This window comes from Leptosomus discolor, chromosome 1 (assembly GCF_034619465.1).
Source record: "Leptosomus discolor isolate bLepDis1 chromosome 1, bLepDis1.hap2, whole genome shotgun sequence".
In the NCBI taxonomy this organism is placed as follows: domain Eukaryota; kingdom Metazoa; phylum Chordata; class Aves; order Leptosomiformes; family Leptosomidae; genus Leptosomus; species Leptosomus discolor.
Window position 1 is genome coordinate 150,067,890 of NC_141391.1, and position 20,614 is coordinate 150,088,503.

Sequence of the window (20,614 nt, forward strand, 5' to 3'; positions counted from 1 at the left end):
GTATGTGTATCTGGGTACGTGGGAGGGCTGCACAGACAAGTCCCTGATCGCCCCACCTCTGTTCTATGGGGGAGATGGAGGGGTTCCTGTAGGTTCCTGTAGCTTTGGCTCCCCAGTTCCTAGCCCAGCTCCCTTCAGCTGCCTGCTCGGGTGCCCGTGTCCTGCTTTCTCATAACCTCCCCTGCCTCCTCCTCCTCTTTATATATTCATGAAGCAGTAGGGACGGGGATAAATAAAAGCTGAGAAAGCCAGAGCAGCAGCACAGGAAGAGGAACTGTCTGCGCCGGCGGGTGCCTCGCTCTGCACGGCTGGGACGGATCCTGCCTCTATCTTTGCTGGGACAGTGCCGGCTTGCAAGAGAGACAACTGTTCCCTGCTCTCTCAGGCAGCAGCTGGATGAGCTCTGGATGCAAGGAGGAGGAAAGTTAACAGTAAGTGAGTCAGTCTCACCAGGGATAAGATAGCACCTTTTAGGATGTTTCTTTCTCGAAGTTCAGAGCCAGGCCTGACATGGAGCTGTGTCTACCCCCCCGCCACCCCCCCACCCCCCCCCCCCGACTGTTCCCAGCAGATTGCTCCCCCAACACACCTTCATCTCCTGGGACCTACTAATGGGACTGAGGGCATCCTGGCGCACCCATGGGTGGAGGAGAGGCTGGAAGCAGAAGACATGTACAAGCAGGGACTTACTACATAATTCACAGGGGACCGTTTCATAATGTTGAGCCTTTCTCCAGCCTGCTTTGGGCTGGCGAGATTGGTGTGGAGGGTCACTAAAGCCTGTGTTGACAGATTATATTGCAGCTGTGCTTTTTTTGGGAAGGGCAGGGTTCTCACAGTTCACATATGCCTGTCTCTCATGATCTCTTACTACTCCCATAGTCTCCTTTCCATCCTGTTTCTTCTGGGATTGCAAGTAAGGGACACACCTCTGTCACTGCAGAGGAAGTCATGGGGTATTCTGCCCGTAAATTAACCCCTCTGATAGCTGGAATATATTGTAAGGGTGCAACAAGGTCTTCTCTCAACTGTAGGAAATCAGGATCCAATTAGTTCAAGCAAAAAGCCAAAAGCACCTCAAGTGCCGTGGCCTGCTGCTTCCCTCCCTGGGACACTAGCAGCACAGCCAGCACCTCGTCACCAGCCCTCCTTTACAGAGGGGGCTCCATCCCAGCACGCCAGCCAGAGTCCCAACCTCATCAATCTCCCATTCCAGGGCCAGGCCTTTACCACATTGCACGTCTGCATGACATGCTCCCAGCCTGATACAGGGAGCAATATCTCCTCTCCACTCTGCCCGCAGTCTTGCTGTGTGCACTCAGCATCACGGGGAGTGTGCGAATGCATAGCCCTAAATATAGGGGACATGGGTACCAGATGCTCCCCCAGTACTGAGCATCCAATTAACCCACTACTTCTGCAGGATGGGCCAACAGTTTAATATCCCAATGGGTCATTGCTAAAAGACGTCACTTTCTGACCTGTGCTAATGTTCCAATCTTCTCCCCCTGCCTAGGTGCAGCTCTAAGATGAAGCCTCCATCTGGGCAAGGTATAAGGCTGACATGCCTTCTCCTGAATTTGGCTTCCCTCTGCCTTCCCACCCCACTCTGGAAGGACCGGGAAACCCTAATGCAAGAGGAGAAAGCCCGTCAGACAGGTGGCAATTTGGTGCTGACTAGACAGGAACAGCAGCTCAGTACAAAGCTCGTAAACCTCAAGAAGGAGGAGGTTGCAACAGCCATAACTAGAGGACAGTTTCCTCCAAGCATGCACTTCTTTCGGGCAAAAGGCCTCATTGATCAGAGCACAGTGTTCAGCATCTTAAAGCGCATGCCAAAAGGTAGGCTTGGACTAAGTGTTGCTAGTGTTATTCCTCCTCCTCTCGCCTTTTGCTTTCTATGGCAGAGCTGGGACAGAGCGTGAGATGCGGCAGACAAGCTTACAAGAGCTTTAAATCGTGCTTGCTGGGTTCCAGGAAGAGCCCTGCCTCTGAGCTTGGGGGTGGGAGGGGAGGAAGAGGGGGATGTATTGGATGAATACACATTTCCAGCAATTGTAGCATTTGGTATAACTTACAATATGGATCCTTCAGCCTTTCAAGCGTGGCAAAAGGGCAAAGGAAGCAAATACAACCAGACATCCCAGATATCCGTATTTTCTCAGCATGTTCCAGCCAGGGCCTTTCCTTTTTCCACATACACATACAACAGACATGCTACCAACTTTGTCTTAGCCAAAAATGCTGTATCCCCCAATAAGTCTTTCTGCAGGTGGTTCTGTAGCAGACCTGGAAGTCTACTGGGGGCACTAGAGGAGGAAGGTGCTACCTCCCAACACTGCAAGTTTCTTTACTTGTTGGATGCAAGTCAAAGCCTGTGTTGATGTGACCTATAGAATATGATATAAAAACTACTATATTCTCTCAGTCTTTCTTAATCAGGTTCTGGTCTATGCACTTACAGGAGATCTCTGCTTATAAGGGCAGGCGTTTCTCCTCCTGTCTTTAGAGATGTCATTTCTCCCCTGTTGTGCAGCAAGCTATCTGCTAATGTGCTGCCATGCCCTATACCAAGAGGGCTTCTGTAGTCTGCAGCATGCAAACAGTTTTAAAGCCCTTTGAACCATTTTAGGTTAGATACTGATATGAGATTGTCCGGTACCTTCACCACACCATCCTGTGCATCCTCTGACAAGCAGCTAGGACACAGCAGCACCCGAAAGCTCAGTACTCCAGGTTGCAATGGAAAGGGGGAAATCCAAACCACCTAGGCTGGGTAGCAGGAAGCCTAATGTCTCCATGTCCCCAAGCTGCCAACAGTTCAGCAGAGAGGGCAGGAGGTTGAGGTGATCACAGAAGGAAGGCCTTGACTCCTGACTGACCAGTTTCTCCCTCCGCTTCTCTTGTTCAGTAAGGAAGTATCTGATCAAGGTGCCGTCTTTGACTAAAAGATACAAGACAGTAGCAGTGAACATTGTCAATGCTCCTGTGACTCTGAAAAATATGTCCACCTTTCCAGGTGCTCCTTTTTTAGATGCAGAATCCCATGGCCTTGCCTACATGGCTGCCTGGAAACAGATTGACTTCCAAATCTTCAAAGGCAGGTCACCAGTTTCTCCACAGGACTATTTTTCACTTGCAAGGCTGTGACGCTGGCACATGGATGAGAGCAGCCTTGCTCACTTCCCAGCTTCTCCCTCCCAGCCTCTGGTGTGGGATTAGGATCCCTGGCTTGCAGCATCCTAATCCATTACCATAAATGATCAGTATGTCAGAATTGTCATTATCGTTTCATCGCTGAATTGATCAGTAAGCAATTTAAAAATACTCCCCTCTGCACTGCCAATGGGGCATCTTTGATACCAACAAGGAACCAAAACAAAAAATTAACACTTTTCAATCCAGGAGATGTTAAAATGGGTTATCAAAATCTTTGCAAGAGCCATAAGCTTTTAGGGCCAAGATCATATCCTTGTAGCTGCTTGAGCAGGACCTAGTCTTACACACTTCAGTCTTGATCAGAGACCCTGGGAATTACTGTCGTTTCAAGCATTACTGTAGTTTCTACTGCTGCTCACATAGGAAAGAGGACGGCATTGCCAATGAGATGAGGGTCACATCTAGACAGCTGTGGCATGCCCATTCTGTCACACTAGCTCTGTTAAAAACAGCAGCCACAGTTGTTCAGCATCTTAACAGTCAGACCTTCTAGTGGGAGATTACAGACATTAAAGTCTATATTAGGTTAGTCCACTATGAATTATAGACTTGAATTTTGTCTAACGTCATATACATACAGGTCTTTTGTCTTGTTCTTGCTACTTATGTTCTCCCTTTACCCCTGCGGGCAAAGCTATTTGGACTATGAGGTCTCCCCTAGCCTAATAAAATACATATCTGTAAGGCTTCAGCTCTCACAGTATCTTCCCTTTACCAAGGTGAAGTTTTGCTCAAGTACTAATCATGTAAGAAGTCTCTGCAAAAGGAGAGATTTTAGCAAAACAAAAGGATGAGCTGAGGAAGGTGAGCATGCAGACCGTGATTCCCATGCCAGGAAGACTGGCAGTTGTCAACACACTGCACAGTAACAGAGCGTCCCAGAGGCCCTTCGTGCTGGCCAACAGCAGATGTATAACACAAGTGAGCATGCTTTTGATAAGGCATAGAAGTAGATGGTACTTCTGCATCTGAGTGCAATTCCCTGGTGCGTCATGGTCTGGGATTTTAGTGTACACCAGAGTTTCAAAGAGATGAAAGAAGAGACAGAGCCTAAACGCAAAAATTGAGGCTGGGATTCAAACAGCTTAGATACAGAGGCTTGCTTCAGGTCTGCCAGTCAGCTAGCATGCCTTGTAAACTGCTGCCCACTGTGCGAGTTCCTCTTTAAATCAGCGGGGCCTGAGCCAGCTCACAGCAAAGTCTGTCTGAAAGACCTTTAATAACTCAGAGCATTTTCCATCCCAGCGGAGCAGCAGAGCTCCCTATTGATTTCCCTCCCTCCCTCTGCTCCCAGGGAGCTGTCACGCTCTGCCTGCCCAGTGTTTGATGTGGAGGGGGCCACATCCCCCAGCACAGGGGAGGCAGAGCAGCCGCACAGTCTCTGCTTGGAGAGGTCACTCACAGGCATCTAGAAGCATTTCCAGATGCCTCTGGATGGGCAAACCTCAGACCATTATCACATTAAACCTTGGTTCCTTCTTCTCAGCTGCCCTGCCTCATTAGGCTATGCTTTTCCTCCCACCAGGTGCTGTCTTACACCTGCATGACTATGCCATCCTGAGCGTGGACTGGCTGGTGTACAATGCCACCTACCTCCCCGACTGCTACATCTGCTTCACCCATGCAGGCACTGTTCGGTTTCGCTTCTCCAAGCCTCACCCTCCTCACCCAGTGCCAGCCCAGTGCTCCCAGTGGGTTTTGCTGGAGACTTATCGAAAACAGCTGCACAATGTGACAGAGTTTGATAGCAGGTAAGTGAAGAGGTTTGCAAGCCTGCCGGTACTTCATGATAGTGTTGTGTAGCCAGCAGGATCATTCTGGTCCAACTTTGCCATTTGCTTGCTGCTCTGAAGTGGTGAACTCCATTTAGACCTGAATATATAGAACAAGCAAAATAACAGTATGAGAGCTTGAAGGTTGCAGCATGAAGTACACCAGCGTTAGAGACCATCAAAACTGAAGTTTTCTGTGCACTCTCATTCTGGTCCTTTGCACAGACATGTTGAAGACAGTGACTTAAGCAGATTTATGTAACCTGTCCCCACCACTCCTCAGCACCCAGGCTGGATGGAGTCCCAGCATGGGACAGGGCCACATGGCAAGAAACCTTGCCTAATCCATTGAGGTACCCAGGAACAGGATGAGAAAGTCAGGTAGCTGATGAACAGGCTCTCCCTGATAGCAGAGAAGTAATTTGTAAAGTCATTATCTTGATTCAGAGCAAGAAGTTGGGGGAACTACTCATGTCAGTTACCACACTAGCAAAAAACCCGAAACAACCCAAAAGAAAATCCAAATCAACCTTCCCCTCCAAACATCAACCTTGTTTTCTGAGGACTGTCTTTGAAACCCCAGGGATACCCACCGTGCTGAAGCATGAGGCACTCATTCCCAACAGGACCCTCAGGCACTAGGAACCGCAACTTGTCCTCCTGCCCTCAGACAAGTGGTTATGCCTCAGCCTGGGCGCTAGCTGAGCCAAGGAACCCTACCCACAGGTCCTCTGCCTGGTAGCACTCTTCCCCCCTCAACAGCCTCCTGCTAACAGAGCTTCTCCCCTTACAGGTGAGGCCTCCTATAGCCATCCAGGAGCTCACCCCTTAGATAGCTCCCAAGGCATCACTCACCCTCTTGCAGAAGCTCCCCTCCCCGCAGGCAGCTCCTACCTTAGCTGCTGGCAGCCTTTTATCCAGACCAGGTGTTACCATTCAATCACTTACAGGTGGGTGGGAATACCCTGACTCCCCCTCCAGCCTGCAGTGGAAGCAAGAGAGAGCCCTGTCTCCCCATCCAGAGGCCATTGATCCCAGCACAAAGCCCTGTCTGAAAAGGCCAGGAGGAAGCATGTAGTTCTGCGTGGTGTGCAGGGGGCTGGAGAGAGCACACTAAATAATGCATGAAGTCAGACACTGAGTGATGAGGACAAAGGAAAATATTGAATAGCCATCCATTCAGATGGCACTGCCATCCGCAGTGCTCCGGGGGCTGGGGGTCCCACGGAAAAAAATAGTATGGGGTGTTATGTAATTAAAGACAGCATCGCCTTGTCAACACATGAGGAGAAGGCTGGATTAAGGTGATGTGGGTGACCCTGATCACAGCATTTGGTAAGCGAAACTTGATGGGGTTTACTGTAGTGCTCTTCAGTGAGGGTGTGTGCTCTTTTAACTCTTAGGGAGCTAGTATCCCCTTCACATGGAAGCTATGTGGGCTCTGTGCCATGACAGATCTGGGAAGGAGGGCAGGTTGGGAAGCTGAGGAGCTGCCAGACCTTTGGCATGGTATTGCCTCCCTCCCCAATAACAGCAAGGCGTAGGGCACAAGGAGCTGACTCTCTGGGGCACCCACCACCCCTCTCCTATGGAGGTCCAGAAGGGAAGGAGAAAGCAGTGCCAGACCCAGGGCTCTTGACCTTTTATATGCTGAGGTTCAACAGCCCTGACACATGACGTAAGAAATAAGACCCACTGAGAAGCCACTTATCTACGTCCTCCAAAGAGAAAACTGGTTCCCCATTAGCTCCCTTCCATTTCTACTGGGAGCGATGAGGAGAGAAATACCTCAGCACCAGCTCTCTTCAACCCTACCAGGAGACCCATAAATAATGTGCAAGAGATTGGGTTTTGAAACAGCTTCACTTTCTTAAAGCCCAAGCAATTGCACCAGGCATTTCAGAACTGTCTCAGGAGCAATCCTTTGTCATATTTGGTTTTGGTTGTATTTCTGCAGCGTGATGTCCCTTTCTGGCTGAGGCTAGAGGCCACGGCATCCTATACACCTAGGAGCATGGAGCTGTGCATTGTTTGGTTCCCCGTGTTCCTGTTTGGGTTCGTGACTTCTTTTCAGAGGCAATGTTATCACATTCCTCTTCTTTTGTATTAGTTGTCTGACAAGTCTAGTAGCCACAAGTCAGAGCAGGACTTCAGAGTGGCAGGCACTGTGCAGGGACGGAAGACAAACCTCCCTACAAGGGTCTCCCCAAGGACAGAGGGGAAACTGAGGCGGAGACCAATTAAGTGATTTTTTGCAGCAAACGTGTGCCAGAGCCAAGTACAAACTTGGATCTTTCGCATCCAGGGTGCTCAGACTTACTCATTTGAGTATGTTGTCCTGCATTTCTTGCCCTTCTGTGCTCATCACCACAAAATCACAGAGGAGTCATTGCACATAATGTGCAAACACACAAACAACAGCCACATTGAGGCGCTTCCTCTCCTATTTTCATCTAATCCCTGGGTACTAGTCTAGGGGTTAGGAATGTTTTTTGGCCGTCTGGAAATAGGTCTCTAGCCAGGAATAGGCCCCAATCTGTTCTGCTTCTCAGTTTCTGGAAACTCTCCCAGTCTCTTGAACATGTGCATCCCAGGCTACCTCTTTTCCTGCACTCCTCTTTGCCCTTGAGCACTGACAAGCTGAGAGAAAGCAGATGTCAGAGGAAGGAACGGATGGATAGTTGGGTGGTTTCAAGGAAGTATCAAGGGAATATGGCAGCAGGGAAGGGCTCTCATGCAAGACAGGGTGGATCAGCAAACGTGAAGGGAACAATGGAAACGTTTCCAAGAGGCTGCACCTCTTTCACCTTACTGCATTTTCCTGACCACGAAGGGGTGAGGGAAAGAGGTACCTGCATTACACTTTTGCTGTTTGCATTTTTAGGTACATATGCATATATATACATATGTGTGTGTGTGTTTTGGAAGGAAGTCTTTTTGCTTGTTTCCCTCAAAAGAAGGTTTAATCATGCCTATTCAAAACACACATCTTATGGGCCAAGACCCTGGAGTATTCTGTTACTGGTAAGCTTCCAAAAGGATGCTATCACAAGAGTCAGGAGACCGTGAGCCAGGAGACAGAGAAAAGAAGGGAATTTTGCTTTGAGGTTAAAAGAAAAAATAATCCTCACTTATTTATTTCACAATCAATTACAATACAGGAGAATGCCATTTTTTTCCTCAAGATGCCACCATCTCTAAAGCAAGAGCATGCCCCTAGATATTTAGGGAAACAACATTGACATTCCAGATATTTGTAAAATACCACTGCACACACCCCCCCCCGCCAGCAGCCCGAGGTTTGAGGCCGTGCCTGGCAGCGCAGCTCCAGCGGCCCAGTGGAGCTCTCTATCACCAGGATGAAGTCATCTGTGAGGGAGCTGACACCACGGCCGAAGCTTCGGGGACAACTCCCCCGGGCGCTAATGGCTGCCTGGACCGCCATCACCTTCCCCTCTGTGTCCTCTGACTGCCTTATCTCACAGAAAAATAGGGCAGTGTGTGCAATACAGGGAAAAGAAAAGAATAAAAATCCACTACAGAAACAAAGCACTCCACTCCCTCTACAAGTCTCCCCTTGGGGAGAAGAAGAGGGGACGAGAGAGAAAGCGAATGAACCACGTGTGACAGATGTTAGTCACACTATTTAATGCACCACTGGAAGACACTCAGATACTACAGTGAGGAGAGGGGTATAATTACCCATTGAGAACAGAAAAAGAAGCAGGAAAAAGAATCCATTTAAAAACAAGGCAACAAAACCGTCCACTTCTGCATTATACAGTGCAACAAAGCAAAAGAGGGGAAAAAAACAACAGGAAAAGAGAAAGCAAAACCACAGTTGAAAATAAATAATCCTTAGCTGGTCATTTTAGCTGTGCCCCTTTGGGTATATGCATTGCAATAGCATTGTTCAGTGCATATATGACATGACATGAAAGGCTATTTGTAGTCTGCACCTGATCACTGGCGAGGGCCCATTCCAGAAAAGCAGCAAAATTTGTATTTATGAAGCTTTGCTTCATCTGCATGAGCTACTGATGGCAAAAGCCCCTGAACCCTTAGGAGATTATCCAGTTATCAAGGATGGATCACTATTATGCAGTAAATCTTCAACAGTTATAGGGATCAATAATCAGTCTCAAAGGGAAGGGGATTATAAAAAAAGCACGATTTGATTTATGTGCTTTTAGGAGCAGGGTGGTGTGGGGATTTATTGCAGTTTCTAGCCCAAGAGCACAGGCTAAGTAAACAACCACAAGTTTGTACAGCTAGATTTAAAGGCAGGGAGGGGAGCCCTGCGCGCGCTCGTTGCTGAAGGAGCCGAGTTCTCACAGGACAAGGGAAGAAAGCGGTGGGAGCCCAACTAACCACCTGTCCTTATCTGAAACAAAGCTGCATGGGGTGGCGAGAACGGGCTTGCACGGCCTTTTGATCCATGGGGAGGTTTTTCCCTTGGTGCTTGCAGGGCTGGTGGGAACAGCCCCGCTCGGCTCTCGGCTTCGGGCAGGTGCTCTCCGCTGGCACGCGGGGCTGGAGGAGAGCTGCCCCTCAGCCACGAGGGGAGCAGAAAAGTCTCTTTTCCCCAGCTCTTCCCACACAAAACCTCCTCTCCCCTCCCCACCGAGCTGCAGCACACCTTTTCCGCCAGCGGCTGGCCTCCACCGCAGCTCTGGCAGCTGGATCCGTGCCTTCAGGATGCCCCTGGCTCCTGCATTCCTGGTTTCTAGGCTGATGCTGCGGTGTGGTGTCTCCCACTGCTTTGTGCTCCCCACTGCCCTCCTGAAATGAAACACCTCCCAGCCCTGCCATGGTCCAGCTTGGTCCCCTTTGGTTGCATGGATTACTGAACAGCAGCTGGGGTTGCCCAGTGTCCTGTGATAATGGAACCAAAGCCCCTATTATGATGCACGGGAGGGCAGAGCTGAAGTTGCTGTGGAAACCTTAACTCTGAATTTTCCTGACTGTTGAGCATTTAAAATCTCATCCTTAACGTGGTACAAGCATCTCTTTATGTACAGTTTTGCTTCTGAAATTGTTCCCAGCAAAGAAATTACCAGAGTGAAGAAATGAAACTGCAGCTGCTAGAAGAGTGTCCTTAGAGAGGCAAACACTGGGGGAATGGGCTGCGTTTCATGGGCAGGATGGAGGGACTCAAAAGGGATGTCCCTGCCCGGGATGTTTTAGTTAAAGAGTTCAGACCAGATTGTGTTTTATATCTGTAGGAGGAAGGTTTTTAACTCCATCCACAGATGAAGATAATAAGAGCACAAATCAAACCCACACCTCTCATATAACAGAGCAGAGCACTGCACGAGGATGGGGGCCAAGGTATCAAACACGAAACTTTATTAAAGATCAGTAGCTGTTATTGAGGGGAAACAATATACTCGGATGAGAGATGAAGCATGGTTGGAGGTACTTCTATCTGAACCTGCTCAGCCCCTGACATTAGATAAGCATCAGGCCTGGCCAGACTGGTAAGCCCACCCACCTGCAAGCAACCGGCTCTGTAGCTTGCTGCGATGGCTTTAGTTTGTCCACCCAGGAATGAAGTTAATCACCACTGTATTGCCATGTAGACTTTGCCCACTGGCCTGAGAAATTTATTATGAACTCGTCTTCAGGTGGCCACCAGTGGAGGGAGAAGAGCTGTTGCCAGAGGCAAAGCTTCGTGTGGGATGAAGGCTATCAGTTTGTCAGAGGACAGCATTGCGGCACAGATGCTCCCTCTGTCCTAAATGCGAGCTGTCACCCACAACTAGATAATATTGCAATTACTGGCTCCCTTAAACTCTGCTTGATAAAACTACCCGCCACCTCCCTGGATTTATGAAAGAGGCTTATATGCCAGCTGAGTCTATGGAAGAAATAAATACGTTTCCATCCCACTAAGGAAAAGCCAGGACCTGTGATTCTTATCAGTTGTTTCCCAGCAGACAAATCTGAAGAAGCTATCAGAAAGGCAGGCAAGATAAAAGTTTTGTTCTACTGTGAGGGAAAAGAGTTTCTGATTCACAATCGTTTTCCCCCTGCTTGTATTAGATGATATATTTTGACAATACGAAGGTACCAGGGCAAGGTACAGGCTTAGTAAGCAGGTTGATGGTGGCCCAGTACATGGCATCTCCTGGAGACTCAGTTTGCCTTTAGGTGGTGAACAGAGGGATGGGTGTCATAACTTTTTATACTCATTGAAGATGTTTGGGACAATATATTGTCTGCAGGAGTAATGCACTAGCTTCCTTTCGGATTAAGGCTAGCTCTGGGTTACAGAGTCCAATTCTTATGACTTAAAAACATCATGCTTGCTTTTGTAACTCTATTACTCTTTGAGATTTTCCCCTCAAAAAAAGGAACGGGCAGGTTTTGAACACCTAGTCTTACCCTGCTTGTAGCTCAACATGTAGCGCATGACTTTTTACCTGTCGGCTATTATCTGTACTAGCCATTAGAGGAGTAAATATAGGCGTAGAAAAATTACCTGAATGCTTTCTAGTTTCACCAGTTGTTGTTATGCCTGTTGCATTGCAGTGCCAACAGGCTCTGAGTTAGATCTTGGGCCCCTATTGTGGCAGGAATGGCTTTGCACCTTTTCTTGGTCCTGCCCGAAGAACATGTGCCTCCTTCAGCACAGCTGCTGCCCTGCTGCACCCCAGAGCATGCGGGTGGGAGAGTGTCACATCCGCAAAGCTTGGTGTCTGACAATAAAACTTAAACCTGTCTTGGGGGAAACCTATTTCCTCCTGTATTGAACACCCAGCTGCCAGCTGGCAGCTTTTTGCACACTGAAAGCCAGTTGTTTTGTTTGTTCTTCTCATTCCTCCTCTTCACTTTACCCTTTTCTACAGCTTGCTGAGAAACTTGACCCTGGTGACAGATGCCCCTGAGCTGGCCTACCCTTCCCAGACTTTCATTTGGAAAAGATTTGAAGAAGTCTTTCTCATTGCCTCTGGACTTATCTGCTATGCACCTGTGTTCAAGGCCTATTTCTACCAGGGGCTGCTGGAGCTCTATGAAGATAACATACAGTATGTCGAGATAAGAGCTATCCTGCCTCCGGTATGTAATTTTTGGCTTCTCTAATATTCTTTTAAATCCTTATTTCTCCATAACTTTTCTCAAGCCCTATCCTGAATTTAGTTTTTGGACATTTGCATACCTGTGCTTCTAAGGACGATGGAAAACCTTGATCGTATTCAAAGGTCTTTGTTGGAGATTTGCATAGGCAAGGGCTTGAAAGTGAGAGATGCTTTGTTCTTAATGGCTAAGGAAGATACCTACCGTGGCAGCAGCACAAAACTGTATTGTACAGTCTGACAGGGAGCTGTGTCGAAATCTTGCTGGTTGGGAAGATGTATCTCAGCTTTGTCTGCACCAGAATCACCTGTTCTGTGGCAGCTCTTCTGGAACAACTTCCCATCTTGAGTAGAGACTTATTCTGGAACAGTTACGTTATTTTAAATCCACAGCTTATTTCAGAATGATTTCTCTGATTAGGCTAGTAAACTGATTGGCAAAGCACAGTCTTCCACAGTTTGCAGACAACCTAAAATTTTGGCTATGTATGTGAAATATGAACTGCTCCTTTCATTGCTACTAACACTAAAATCTGTTGGTAATAGTTTAGGCCTTTCTCCCTGTGTGTCACCCGGAGCTGGTCAGATTGTTCTACAATCCCACGCTGTACCAGTGCCTTCCCAAGCACTAGCAGACCCCACCACCATTTTTCGGCTCTAATAGTTCCCACTTTCCCAGTGGCAATTTTGACACTGCAGGCACATCTTTTCCATACAGTTCTCCAGACCAGCTCCAAGCGGGGCAGCATGGGGTTGGGAGATCTGTCAGAGAGGCAGACGCCTTACCAAAACAAATGAACCGAGGCTGCTGCTCCTCACTACATCACCTACCTCCACGTTCTTAACGGTCCATTGCAATGAGAATGAAGCTGCTGTGCCAGGTCCATCCAGCAGCACCTGAAGGACCTTGGTGGCGGTGGGTTGTGCATGGGAACTCTGGTAGCAGCTTGCTGCTGGCACCATAGCATCCAGCGGATGGAGCAGCCATGCTGACCTTCCGCTGGCGGCCCAACTCCCAAATGTGCCTGCCAGCAGCTTCCTTAAATCATTGCCTTTGCATGCAATGGCCGGTGGGCTCCAGCCAGCTGCAGATGAATGTCTGCACCCCACAACCACCACTGCTGCTGGGCAGGCCTCTACAGCCACCCTGTCAGCAGGCAGGCAGGTGCTGCGACAAATTTGGAGGCTGATCTGGCTTTGTGCATGCCTCTCCCCACAACAGCTGGGGAGCGGGGCTTCTAACCCTGCCCTGTTGTGGCTTGGCCTGGCCCCATAGCAAAATAGGGCTCAGTGTCAGGGCTGCAGGCTGGCACTCTATCGTGCCTGAGATGAGAAGGGTGTATTGAAAAGAAAAAAAAAAAGGAGGAGGGGAAGAAGACCACAAAGCTTATATGTATCTTACTTTGCTGGGGGTTGGTCACGAGCCAGTTGCTCTGAACTCAGTCACCATCTGTCTTTGGGGTACCTGGAAAAAGAAAATAATAGCAATGTCAAAATTCCTCTGCTGTGAGACAGCGCAAGTGCTGGCATCCCCCCAGGTCACATAGGTTTCTGGGCCAAGAGTATCTGTGATGATACAAATGCGTGGGCCCGACTGGAAAATACCCTGCATTTACCAGCAGCCCTTAGACATGGCTGTGATGTCTTTTGAAGAGAGGCTTGGCAGGGAAGATTTTCTTCCCATCCAGCCCCTAATGCTGGCTCCAGGCGGGGGAGCCTCCAGAGTCCCCAGGCTTGCTCGCACCCCGCAGCTTGGCGTGCTGTGAGGTACAGGCAAGCAGGCTGCCTGCAGCCCCAGTAGCGCTGTGAGGAGCTGGGAGCACACTGGGCTGCCGGTCCCAATGGGCGGCGCGGGCAGGGAAGTGCCATCTAGGCTGGAGTTGGAGGTGAGAGGGAAGGGAAATGCTTTGCCATGAAAGTTGAGGTGAGCAGGGTGTGATGGGAATAGTGAGATACGTGTGTACCTGGAGATCCTCTACAAGGCTTGGACAACTGTGCCGACACTCTGCAAAAGCTCGCCTTGCAGCAAAGCCTGCCAGAAGCGGCCCTTGAAGTAAAGCAAATGAAAGTCGGGATTTAGTGTGAAACAGCAAACATTGTGGAAAAGCCCCCCCAAACCCAGCTGTGTTTGCAAATTCAGCTGTGTAAAGTCTCACATTCCCATGGGCTGCAGCGGGGGAAAATTCCATCTGCGGCCATCCCGCGGCTGCTGGTGCCTGCAAGGGGGGTGCCATGGCATGATGGGGTGCACGGGCTTAGCGAGGGGCATCCCTGCAAGGGGCAGCACTGGAGGGGAAGTAAGAAGGTGGAGTGGGCCAGCTGAAGGGCGGAGGAGAAGGGTGAAAGAGAAAAGAAAGGCAAGAAGAATAAGAAGAGAACAGATGGAACAGTTTCAGCCACTGTGTGTGAGAGACTCCAGGCAGGGCCTTTGTGGGTTAGTATCAATCGGGGCGTGCAGGGTCTACAGCCCTGCTGAAGTCAGGGCAAAAGCCCTGCGTATAGCCCTGGTAGCGAGGAACTCACAAAGTTGATGAGACAGCATGCCAAAAGGATTATTTTTCCCAGTTTGCAGCCAGAGAACTGGGAAAGCATGGCAAGACTAAACGACTGACTCAAGGTCACAGAGCAAACCTCTGGCAGAGGGGAGCAGAAGCCCAGCCCAGCTGGTAGCTCATGGAGCTCAGCCCTCGCGTGCCTTGGGGCTGCCTTGGCTGACAGACTGCCACTGCAAGGCACAGAGTGTGTGTGAGCCGCCAGACGGCTGGACAAAATGCTCCAGCATTTGATACAGACATGAGTAAGAGGTCATGGTCTCCTCTGGGTACTGAAGGGCATTTGCTTTCCATGTCTGAACAAGGAGAAACTTGCTTCTTTTATCACATAGAAGGGAGGAAAACCACTCCTTGGTTCTTGCCAGCTGGTAAAGGCTTCAAGAAGAAAATGTTCTGCACAGATTTAACTGCTGCTTTTCTGCCATGTTGCTAGGACCACAGCAGATTGCTTCTCCCAAGAAAACCTTTGGTTCATTTCTTCTACAGTCCAATAAAACACCTCTTCCAGCTTCTGCTTGCCATGTGCTTTTCGTCCTGCAAGTGTATGAACTGGATGGCAGCCGGCACAATAAATCATGGTCCGTGGCAACCTATCAGGAAGTGACGAGGCAGTTTGTGAAGGAGCACCCTGACTTCCTTGGAGCCAAGATTATCTTTACAGCACACAGGTAGAGGCTGAGTGGGACTAAGAGCGCTGTGTGTGGCTGGCTGTCCTACAGCAGAGGCAGCAGTGGGGAGAGAGGGGTCCAGGCCAGGAGAAGCGATGCTGAGGGCTGGGCTGAAGTGCCACAGTTGGTTAGCAATGCCCACGTGCATCGTCAGACCCAGGGTGTTGACTCCCGAAGCATTCCCTGGCACCTGTAAAAGGCTGAGGGTGAGAAATCATCTATATAAGTCTGCGTACGTGCGAAGTGACCAGGTTTAGCTCATGGTGCGCTTCGGAGAGACAAGCGTCTGTGAGCCCTGGGTGCAGGAACGAGCAAGGGGAGGGCTGCTTGCGTGTCCAAGCCGTGCGTGCTCTCTTCCCAAGCCTGGATGTATTCCCCCCTCTCTGTGGAAAGTGAAGCAGTGACAGCAGTGCCCGAGTATGGGCACTCAGTATTGCAAAGGTCCTTGTGGGACCCTGCAAATGCTGTTCTCCCGGCAGCCTTTGTAGGATATGTTTGTGCTGCTGTTCACAGGCGGGCACAAGGCTGTTCTCCAAGTCAGCCAGATGCCACAAAGTCATGTGAGGTGATCCTGAGCAAATATAACAGACCTCTCAGCGCCACTTACTCACTCCAGCTCAGCACGATGCCGTTTCCAGTTCAGAGCTGGCTTGCCTCTGGCCAGCTTGGGTACGGACAGAGTCTGTCTGCAAAATGCACTGTGATGTTTAAGTCTGATAGGGCTGGAAGAAATCTAAATTTAAAACTCTCTTGAAATGCAGCTACTGTCCCACCTCCCAGCAAAACAGTCGAGAGGAAAAAAAAATTTAAACATTTTATCTCCACGCTGTTTTGTTCCCTGCTTGGTAGATGGGAAAGCCAGTGAGTCAGACAAGCATGCCTCAACTCAAGTGACAGCAGGGTCTAGCCAGGCATTTCCTGGTCATTCAGGGGTTTCCTTTCATAATATCAATTTTCTACTGCTGTTACTCTGGAGACCTGAAGCTGGTTGTCAGATTCAGGAGGAACTTGCATTTTGGAAATACCCCTGGGGGCCCCATTTCACAACTCAAACCCAAAGAAGGCAGGCCCGTGGGAGTGAGCCTCTGCACTGCTTTCTTTCTCTTGCTCTTTAGGATGCTGAATGTTTCCCAGATTAAAGAAGCCATCGTCACTGCCATGGCACTCAGAGCCCGCTTCCCAGACACTCTGGCAGGCTTCGACCTGGTAACTGTATTTCTTCTGTGGCTTCACATTAACCCCTGGAGGTGCGATATAACTGCATGTATAATACGGCATATGTTTTATACCAGAGCCAGACTTTGCTGCTGTACCGAAATCAGTGTAAATGAATTGCAAATCCTCCAGCTAAGGATTTTCTTGAGGGCAATTGACAAAATCCCCTGAAAGAATCAGCTCCCTAACCCACAGCATGGTAATTTCAGTACAGTTGGCACCTCAGTGATATATAGCCGTAAGTTTCACCATCTTCCAGAGCATGTTCAAAAATAGCTTTCCTCTTTCTCCCAGGTTGGTGATGAGGATGAAGGTCATTCTCTATGGGACCTGAAGGATGCCCTGACCATCCCATATTCCCTGGGGGTCAACTTGCCATACTTTTTCCACGCTGGGGAGACTGGTAAGCATGAGGACTCAAGGCCTATTACTGCTTGCAGAGGCAAGAGGTGAAGTCTTGCAAAGCATAGCAGCAGCAAGCCTGGCTGTATCAAGATGATATATGTGTGTGTATATACATGTGTACATAATCGGGTTTCCTTACGCTTCTCCCCGTATCAGCTTGTTGCTGTAGCATTCCTACATGGCACCTCCCCTACCTGCTCCCTGCTCTTGACTGTAGGCATCACATTGCTCAGTGTCTTTGCCCTGTGTGTAGCATGGAAATGGCAAGAGTTACTGGTGGTAGCCATTTCCTCCTCGAGGCAGTGCTCACCTCCCATCCACAGCGGCAGCAGAATTCCTTAACCATTATTTTACATTTTAAGGTGAAGGAATGTCTAAGCCAGCCTCAAGTCTTAACTGAATACACTTATCAAAGTAACTGATTGTTACCCTTCATTCCTGGGGCAATGTATTATTATTGGCAATATATTATTCAGTCCATATGGGTGGGATTTATCCTAACCATGCGTGACAGTTGTGTCTAACTTGTGTGTTATGCTTATTGCACGTTGACATCTACAGAGAAGATGTCTACATCTGAGCTAGTTACCCTAGACTCCCTTTATAGCCATGGACAGTAACAAGCACTTCTAAGGCACAATACATCTCATCCTAATGCACAGACTGTTCCCCAGAAATTATGACTTCTCTCCATTGACTATGAATGGAGACTAGCACGATTAGCTTAGCTGTAAGAGCAACACTGTGGACATCTACAGCCAGGTGAGATGAGTGGGTATCTCTATGCTGGGCAATGTCCTGGGCAGATCTGGATCACTGTTTCACCGAAAATGCAAAGTGGGAACTCAGAGCATGAACAACCCTCTCACCTTGCAACTGAGGCATTTATTAACAAAATCATCTAGCCGTTTGAGAAGATGTTTCCTCACAGCACTGCAATGATTCTTACTGTGTCTCTGCTCAGTCTGGCAGGGCACCTCTGTAGACAATAATGTGCTGGATGCATTGCTACTGAATACCAGCCGGATTGGCCATGGACTTGCCCTCATTAAACATCCAGTAGCCAAAAGTTTGTCTCTGAAGAGGGATATTCCTGTAGAAGTCTGTCCCATCTCCAACCAGGTATGTTGGTAAAAGCTTAGGTCTTGGGGCTGGGACACTGGAATGGGATTTACCGTAGCAGCTAGGAGCAGCAGGGAGCTGGGGGGCAGCTAGACCTTTTGCTGCGCCCAGGCTGCCTCAGTTTCCTTTGCACCCCATTACACTGCAGTCTGCTACATAGACACACGCTGTGTATATATAAGGCTTGTAATGCCAGTCAGCTCAAAATCATTTAAATTCCTATCCAGAGGAAACTGGGAAGGCAATCCTCCCTAGTGGAGATGAGGCCCAGAGCCAGGGAGGTGCCTAAAGAGACATCATGGAAAATATTTCAAAGCTAGGAGGGCCAGAGGCTGAGAAGCTGGGATTGTATCTTTCGTTTTGTGTCTTTTAGTTTTGTAGAATTCATAACCAGGGGGAACTCTTTTGCAATACATTAGCTCATTGTCCCCTGGGTGCAGTCCGGTAGAGATGTACTGGGTGAACCTTGAGGGAGAGAACCGTAATACCAGATCCAGATGTCTGGGGCTAAGCATCATGGCACACACGTAACCAAAAGACTGTTCCTGAAACACTCACAGTCAAATTGTTATAAATAAAGAGGAGTTATTCACCCCACTGGCCTTGATTTAGGAGACTAATTTAAGAAACCAATCTCCTTGTATAGTCAGCGGAGACAAGTAGGCTCCTCCTGCAGCTGTTCAGAGCAGAACCCTAACACACTCTGAACAGCCCTCTGGAGGCTCTTCCTCCCTGATGCCTACCTGCAGGCACAGGCACCTATAGCAGGTATGCAGTGCAACGGGTGCCTCAATGCAAAAAAGTCTACAGCAATAACCTGATGTGGTGGTGTCTCCCACCCTTCCCCACCAAGGTCCTGCTGTTGGTAGCTGACTTGCGGAGCCATCCCGCAGCTGACCTCATGGCTGAAGGACACCCCATTGTGATCAGCCCTGATGATCCCCCTATCTTTGGGGCAAAGGGAGTCTCCTATGACTTCTACGAGGTGTTCATGGCCATTGGAGGGATGAATGCTGACCTGAGGACCTTAAAACAGCTTGCACTCAACTCCATAAAGTAAGTTTCTCACCTCTCTCATCTGGCCATTGTAATGCTAAGGGGACTATCGGCTTTCTCCCTGGAAACCCACTGGTTTTGGGTTTTGTCCCCAGAGTTTCCTCTGCCACATGAACTGGGCTTCCATTAATCCAAAGCCTCCTCTATGTGTCTCCTCCAAGGGCAGGACACAGGGCCCCCAGAAGCTCCTCTGCATGTGCCCTTGAGTGCCTTTCTTTAACTCAGCATCTCAGTTTATTCCTCCTGTTCCATCCATTACAAACTTGCCTCCAGCACCTGGTTCTGGGTATGGGAAAAAACTTAGGTCTTTGTATCACTTGTCTACTTCTGCCACAACGTGACTTGCTGTGATGTTTGCCATGGCCCAGTGGGAAAACAATCTACCAGCATGTAGTTTGAGTGTGTTTAACCACTCTTTTCTATTTATCTGGACAGCTCTGAATGTCCCAAAAGAGTTTGAATATGGTGCCCAGGGTCTTTCTGCACATTCCTAGGCTCTTGTCTGTTTGCCAAATCCTGTGACAATCCTCATGTCAATCCCAAGTCCCCACGTGGCCAGGGAGACAACAAATATTCTTATTTCCTACCAATTTGGGCCAAGCCCAGGGCACACCTGAAAGCAACAGCAGTGCTGTCTCTTCTGTACTAGTCACTGGGTGCCACCCAGTGAGTCTACAGCTTATGCAGGCTGAGCTGCTTGTCCTCATGGTGCAGGACTCAGTAGCTGTTGACATGGTCATGACGCTTCTTGTCCCAGCGTGAGCCCAGCCAGCATGAGCTCAAAGCTCTTTACACTATGTTACTCTGTGTGGTGTAGGCACGTCCTGCAAGGGTTAAGCTGTTGCTGCTTCCTGCCTTTTCATTTTGGTCACTGATCTTGAAATAGCTGCCCCCTTGTCTCCTGTCTGATACTGACTTTTCTCCTCCTCACAGATACAGTGCTATGCTACCGGATGAGAAAGCCAAGGCCAAAGAGGTCTGGCAGAAAAAATGGGACCAATTTGTGGCTGACCTCTCTGATAGCTTTTTGAGGGAGCTTTAGAGGGGAGAAGACTCATCACAGAAGGCATTTGACAAGCCACAACGAAGCAGGCTTATTGCTAAGAGGGACACTGCTTCTTCCATGGGACCTGAGCAGATGAATGAACCTCAAAGTCTCACCTGGCCATGGGCGATTCTGGTAAGCTAGGCTTAATGGGCTTAATGCTAAGAATGATCTGCGCTATCCTATGAAAGTCATGGACTGGAGGTAAAAGGGAGCAGTGAGCCTTTACAGCAACAACAAAGGAATACCCCACTCATAACTTAGTCAAAATGATTAAAAATTGCCAATGACCAAATCCTGACATCCTTATGCAGGAAAAACATGCTTCCTAATTAAGAGTTAGCGAGAGATTGCCAACATGAGGATCCTCGAATTTCGCCTTATCATTACAAAATGCAGACCTTGTCCGGAGACAGCTAAGACAAACATCCAACCATTTGGGCCACTGACCTTCAGGAGAGCAAGGACTGAAAATGACTCT

The 20,614-nt window shown here is 48.9% G+C and overlaps 1 protein-coding gene across 1 annotated transcript; it reads left to right on the forward strand.

Moving 5' to 3' along the window:
* The first annotated feature begins 1,529 nt into the window (after positions 1–1,529).
* On the forward strand, positions 1,530–20,130 carry ADA2 (adenosine deaminase 2). Its single transcript, XM_009947458.2, has 9 exons — positions 1,530–1,842; positions 4,745–4,970; positions 11,843–12,057; positions 15,164–15,290; positions 16,406–16,496; positions 16,800–16,908; positions 17,875–18,032; positions 18,886–19,088; positions 20,022–20,130. Exons 1-9 carry the CDS (start codon positions 1,530–1,532, stop codon positions 20,128–20,130), a joined length of 1,551 nt encoding a protein of 516 aa, XP_009945760.2.
* The last annotated feature ends 484 nt before the right edge of the window (positions 20,131–20,614 follow it).